General features: G+C 36.1%; 1 protein-coding gene across 1 annotated transcript in view; it reads right to left on the bottom strand.

The window, feature by feature from the left end:
• Positions 1-6,360, bottom strand: part of PDC (phosducin) — a 16,414-nt gene extending 10,054 nt beyond the window's left edge. The window contains exons 1-2 of the mRNA XM_007953135.1: positions 6,288-6,360; positions 2,284-2,435 (exon numbers count right to left, since the gene is read on the bottom strand). Coding sequence (XP_007951326.1) covers positions 2,284-2,435; positions 6,288-6,348 — 213 coding nt within the window. The 5' untranslated portion in view covers positions 6,349-6,360. The remainder of the gene's footprint in view (positions 1-2,283; positions 2,436-6,287) is intronic.
• Between the last annotated feature and the right edge of the window lie 245 nt (positions 6,361-6,605).

Here is a 6,605-nt window from a genome sequence, read left to right as displayed (position 1 = left end):
GGAAGGAAGGTTGGGCAATCCTACTTCCGTAGTGATACTGCCTCAGAAACCCAAGGAGGGGTCGCTATGAGTTGGGGCCGACTCGACGGCACATAACAACAACAACAACAACAAGCTCAATTGGCACAATATAAAAATCTTGTTCTACAACCTACTTTAGTGAGTAGTGACTAGGGTCTTAAAAGCTTTTGAGTGGCCATTTAAGATGCAACTATTGGTCTCCTCTCATCTGAAGCAAAGAAGAGCAAAGATAATCAAAGGCATATGGAAACAATTAGTGCAAGGATATGATGGACTCCAAGACCAGAAGAACTAGATAGTGCCTGGCTACCAATGCCAACCACTAGAAAGGGGTCAAAAGTGGAGATCCTGGATAGAGTGTGAGGTAAAATGCAGAACAAAATCCAAAAACACAAAAATGACCATAATCACTCATCAGATAGAGTCTGGTGGAACCCCCAAGACTATGGGCCTGGGTTACCCTTTGGGCCTAGAATTGGACTCACTCCCATGGATTGGTTCTTAGCCCAACAGTTGAAAGACCTACATGCAGAACATCTGTCCTAAGGTGATGCACCCACTGACTCTAGGGAGAGAAGTCCCTTAGAGCAATCAGCTATGGGGCACCAGAGGGGCCCGTAGAGGGAAAGCTGAACAGACAGGAATGCATAGTTAAGAAGGGCCTGGGGAGGGGGTAGCCACAGGGACGGGAGAGGAGGGAAGTTTGTTATGGTCAGGGATGGTAGACAGGGTATGAAATCAAGTATACTTGAACTGTTGAATGTAAAACAAATTTTGCTCTGTAAATTTCCACCCAAGACACAATAAAATTAAAAAAAAAAACACGTGAGAGATAATAAATTGCTTTTTTAAGCCCCCCCCCACACACATACACACACACAGACGACCACAACCAGTGATGCCAATAAAGAAAAGCCTGGTAAGTTACTTCTGGAAGGTTACAGCCTTGAAAATCCTATGAAGCAGTTCTACTCTGTAAGGCAAGGCATCACCATAAGTTGGATCGACTCAACAGCAACAAGTTTAATACTCTGAGATAATCTTCATTAACATTTTATAGACTGTCTTTTAATATATCTTCTTTTGTATCAACATACACATTATATATTTTTGTTCTTAGTTGCCTTTGAGTTGATTCCAACTCTTGGTGATCCCGTGTGTGCAAAGTACAACTGCTCCATAAGATTTTCAAGCCTGTGATCTTTAGGAAGCATATTGCCAGGCCCGTCTTCTGAGGTGATTCTGGGTAGGTTTGAATTGCCAGCCTTTTGGCTAATGGTAGTTGAGGACTTAACTCTTTTAGCCACCTAGGGATGCCTATACATTGTGTAAGTTAGGTAAATAAGTGGTGTAAAAATACAGCTTTTTGTTTTATTGTGAAATAAAAAAAAAAAAAATTGGCTTATTCCATGTACCTCCTTCATTCTCCTATTTTTCTTCCAACCAATCTCATCTTTCCAAGTAACCGAGAGCGTCAGCTCAGTGAATGACTTTTGTATGAGCATATATATGAAAATACATGCTCATATAATCAAACAAGCATAAACATACATATACAAATTTGTTCTTTATTGCTTTAAAAATGGAATCATATACTTTATTTAAATTTTCCTGTACCTTGCTTTCTCACATAATTGTACCTTGTAGAACTGCCTCTAAGTCAGCTCATGTAGCTGTAAATCATTCTTTTAATAGTTGCGAAGTATTTGTTAGTATGGACTGCCTTAATAGACATTCACTTCATTTTCGTTTTCCTTTTGTCGTACAAATAATGCTTCAATAGATATTTTTGTAATATATCTGTATTTTGTAATAATTCTAAAGGGATTCTTTACAGTCATGTAGACTGAAAAACACATTGCTAATTAAATATTTATTTCACCTTATCTTCACTTATCTTCTATCTCATTGTCTGACATCTCACACTTACAACACTAATAGAAAAACTACTATCTGACTATTTTGTGCATTAACAGCATACATCTGGTGGTAACAACTGTCAAGGTATGATATGAGAATGATGGTGGCTTTGAAGGTTAAGGTTATTTGTCAAGTTGGCTGGACCATGATTCTCAGTGGTTTGCTAGTTATGTACTGATGTAATCTGGCAGTCATGTAATGATGTAGTCATCCTCCATTTTGTGATCTAATGTGGTCATCCTCCATTTTCTCATAAAGCCAATTTCACATAATGACCTGGTCTTTGGAGCCTAACCATGTTGATAAGTGAAGAGAAGCTGCATTGATTTTTCCTTATCTTACCTTTCTGCTGAATCTTTCTTTTGATTCTTTGTCATCTCCACTCTGAGGAGAAGACATTTGCCTGAGAATCTCCTTCTTGCTAGGTGGGATTGAATCACTATCTTCACTTTCTAATTTAAACTTTCTCCAATCATTTATTACTCCCTTGGGTCCTAGAATAAAATTAAAAATAAGTTATTTCCCTTTTTATTTTCAAAGAGACTATTTTCACAACTAAAATTTGTATATAACTACCACCATGGGAATAGACTTGTCATCTCCTGCATCAGAAACAAACCTCTTGTTTGGGCAAGAAATTTCTGACTGCCCTGCTCATAAAAATGCTCTCCCACATTAATCTTGTTAAACGGACCTGGCAAAGCATCATTTTGAAACATCAGCACTAATGAAAATCTAAATTATGCACTTTGAATTATTGTCAAATTTTGGAGTAAATATATTAAAAAATTAAAGTGTAGGGAGGAAATTAGAATTGTAGAAAAATAGCACGTATATTAAATAGGAAAGAAGCTTTAGCAATAAACTAAAATTGACACCACACTATTAATAAAGAAAAGTAGGATTGTTAGGGAAACAAATTACAATATTATCAAGATCCAGAAAACAACAATAATAACACATAAAAGACAACCACTGAGAGGGAGCTCTGACCTAAATAACAAAACTAAAATGACCTCAAGAAAATCATTTAAAAAACACCCAGCTCTTTTTAAGGTTCTAAAAATCTTTCAAGAATGTAGAAAGGACGGGATTTTTAGATTTAAGAAAAATTAATTAAATCAAGGATGATATAACTGGAATACTGATATTTGGTTGCCCTGATAAATGAAATAGTGCTTGGAAAGAGGGTCTCAAAATCTCAAAAATATGCAGTATTTGTCACTAAATCTTAGCCACATGCTTAACTTTAATATTGTGTTTTATAGGTTGATTCAGTTTCTTTCTCTTCCATATTCCTTGTTGTTGTTGTTGTTGTTTTTGTGTGCCATTGAGTTGGACCCAACTCATAACGGCCCCTCCTTGGGTTTCCGAGGTGGTATCACTACAGAAATAGATTGCCCAACCTTCCTTCCGAAGAGTGGCTAGTGGGTTTGAACCGCAAGCCTTCTGGTAGCAGTCAAGTGCCGTAGGCACTACGCTACCAGAGCTCCTAATAAGGTTATTTTATAATATCTTTATTCATATAAATTATATTCAGGCAATCAATGTTTTTGGTTTCTTATGTAGTGTTCTTCGTATATATTTTATGTATATACAAAAAATGCATGTATGTATGTGTTTATGTGTGTAGAAAAGAATTTTTTTTCTATTTCCTACAAACAGCTGTATATACTGTATTATACTTTTCCTCATCTTCCTCTTTTCACTTTGTAATATGGCATATTTCAAAGACTTTTTCATAAAAATACATAAAGAAGTTACTTTTCTTTTAATGGAAGCATTGTGTACATATACACAATTTACTTCAACAGTTTCTTATTGATGTACATTGTTCTTGCACATTTTAAAAATGATATATGATGCTTTGTGATGAATCTTACAGATACATCGTTTTCTCAGTGCTTGAAGGTATATCAGTAGGTTATTGAAGTAAAATTGTTTGGTCAAAAAAAAGGTATACATTTCTAATTTCATTATTGCTAAACTGCCTCTACCAAAAAAAAAAAAAAAAAGAAGAAAGAAATACAAATTTGTACTCCTACCAGAAATCTGGGAAGCTCTGGTAGCATAGTGCCTAAAGCACTTGACTGTTAACCAGAAGGCTGGTGGTTCAAACCCACCAGCCACTCCTCGGAAGGAAGATGGGGCAATCTACTTCCATAGTGATACTACCTCGGAAACCCAAGGAGGGGTCGCTATGAGTTGGGTCCAACTCAACGGCACATAACAACAACAACAACAACCAGAAATGGAGAAGGTGCCTCTTTCCTAAACATTGTTATGTTTACCAACTGTGTTAAAAATTGTGTCTCATTCTAGTTCTAAGTTTGGGTACCATTTTTTTTATATGCAAATACTATTTTTCTGTGATTTGTCTGTCCTCTTTTGCCATTGTTCCATTAGGGTTTTGTTTTGTTTTTTTAAAATGATTTGTTTGTTGTTGTTGTTATGTGCTGTCAATTCAGATCCGACTCATAGTGACGCTTCCTTGAGTTTCCGAGGCGGTATCACTGAGGAAGTAGATTGCCCAACTTTCCTTCCAAGGAGTGGCTGGTGGATTTGGAGATCTGAATATATATTAGGAACTTAACTATGGGCATACATCAGAGATCTTGGGGTTCAGTTCTGGACCACTGCAATGAGCAAATAACACTCAATAAAATGAGTCACATGATATTTTTGGTTTCCCAGTACATATAAAAGTTATGTTTATACTATATTGTAGTCTCTCAAGTGTGCAACATTATGAAAATGTTTGAAACATAGTGAGAATTACCAAAACATGACACAGAGATGTGAAGTGAGCACATGCTGTTGGAAAAATGACAGTGATAGACAGACATGCAGACATGCTTGATGAAGATTTGCCACAATTTTAATTTATTAAAAAAAAATGTATTATTTGCAAGCACAGTAAAGTGAAACATAATTAAATGAGTTATGCCTGTATTTATCTGTCATAAACGCAAAGAACCAAACTCACTGTCATTGAGTCAATTGTGGCTCATAATAACCCCCATTGAGTTTCCGAGGCTGTAAATCTTTGCAGAAGCTGATCACCTCATTTTTTTCCCATGGAGTGGCTGGTGGATTTGAACCACTGACTTTCTGGTTAGCAGCCATAATGCCTTATCCACTATGCCCCCAGATCTCCTATCTGTCATAGGTGTTGCAAATGTTATTACCCACTTGATAAATGTTTTTTGGATTTGCTCTTGGTTACTTTTGCCAGGCAGCAGACGTTGCCTACCTCCTTTGTTCCCTTCCTCCTCCTTCCTTCTTTTCCTCTGTCTCCTTTTTTCTCTCACTCCTTCCTTCTTTCCTTTCCGTATCTGAACTTATCAATCTTATGTTTTATGGTGGACACGTTTTGTGTCATGCTTAGAAAGATATTGTTCACACTGCTATTATATAATGAATTCCCATGTGTTTAGTCTATGCTAGTATGAACTTATTTAAACTGCTGGATAAATGGAAAGACTCCTGTTCATATTATTAAAAGAAAAAGAGAGTTTTTAGTCAAATGATGTTCAGTGTAGTTAAAAAAAACCTGAATTTTTATTTTGTTTGAAAAGTCATGCATGTAGATAGCCACACACAATTTCTTAATAGATTAAGAAAACAAATTCTAGATTAAATGAATTGAAGTTTGGGGTTTTCTGGAGAACTCTTAAAAATCTGTTTGTTCTAGGAATTTTTCATTATCCTCATAGTGCCTAAAGCATTTGACTGCTAACCAGAAGGCTGGTGGTTTAAACCCACCAGCACTCCTGGAAAGGAAGGTTGGGCAATCTACTTCCATAGTGATACCACCTTGGAAACCCAAGGAGAGGTCACTATGAATCGATGGCAGTGAGTTTGGTTTGGTTTTTGGTTTATTTTTTTCAGATCTAAAATGTTAAAGATGGGGCAATCTACTTCCGTAGTGATACTGCCTCAGAAACCCAAGGAGGGGTCACTATGAGTCAGGTCTGACTCGACGGCACATAACAACAACAACAACAACAAAATGTTAAAATTAAAGATTCAAAATATTTATTTGCCTTTTGATCTGCTATTCACAACGGCAAGGATAGTCCGTACTGGAGGAATTAGGAAAGAGGACGGTGGCTTAATGTAGTATTATAGATAGAGATGTCGTGTGATAGTCAGGCAGCAAGAAATTCTCAATCATTAGTCTTTTTCTTATTCTTTGACATCAAAATAAATTGTTTGAGGAGTTGTCCAGTTTGAAATTAGTTTATCAAATCAAACATTTTTCAAGAAATTCTGTCAAGCAATCCAAAAATATTACTCGAGATAAATTCCATATTGAATTTTATTTCCCTTCTAGCTTTGCTTACCTGTATGTGTGGCTTGTCCTTCAAAGTCCTCTTCCAAACATTGGCTTTTGGCTTCTTCCATTTTAGGGACTGGATTTGATGTAGTCTATGGGATGAACAAAAATACAGTGATGACAGATGAATTCCAAGATACATGTCTATATCTACAGCTATCTATATACAGATAGATGTAGATATAGATATATAGATATGTATATCTGTATATAGATGTAGATATAGACATACATATAGTGAGAAAGAGAAATGTATACATACACACACACATGCAGACATAGAGATAGAGATCTCATGCAAAGACGTCTGGATCTAAGGATTTTG

Source organism: Orycteropus afer, unplaced genomic scaffold (assembly GCF_000298275.1).
Source record: "Orycteropus afer afer isolate SDZICR_OR568_19922 unplaced genomic scaffold, OryAfe1.0 scaffold00373, whole genome shotgun sequence".
NCBI classification, from domain to species: Eukaryota; Metazoa; Chordata; class Mammalia; order Tubulidentata; family Orycteropodidae; genus Orycteropus; species Orycteropus afer.
Note: the sequence above shows the minus strand (reverse complement) of the source record. Positions and strands in the feature narration are given on the sequence as shown.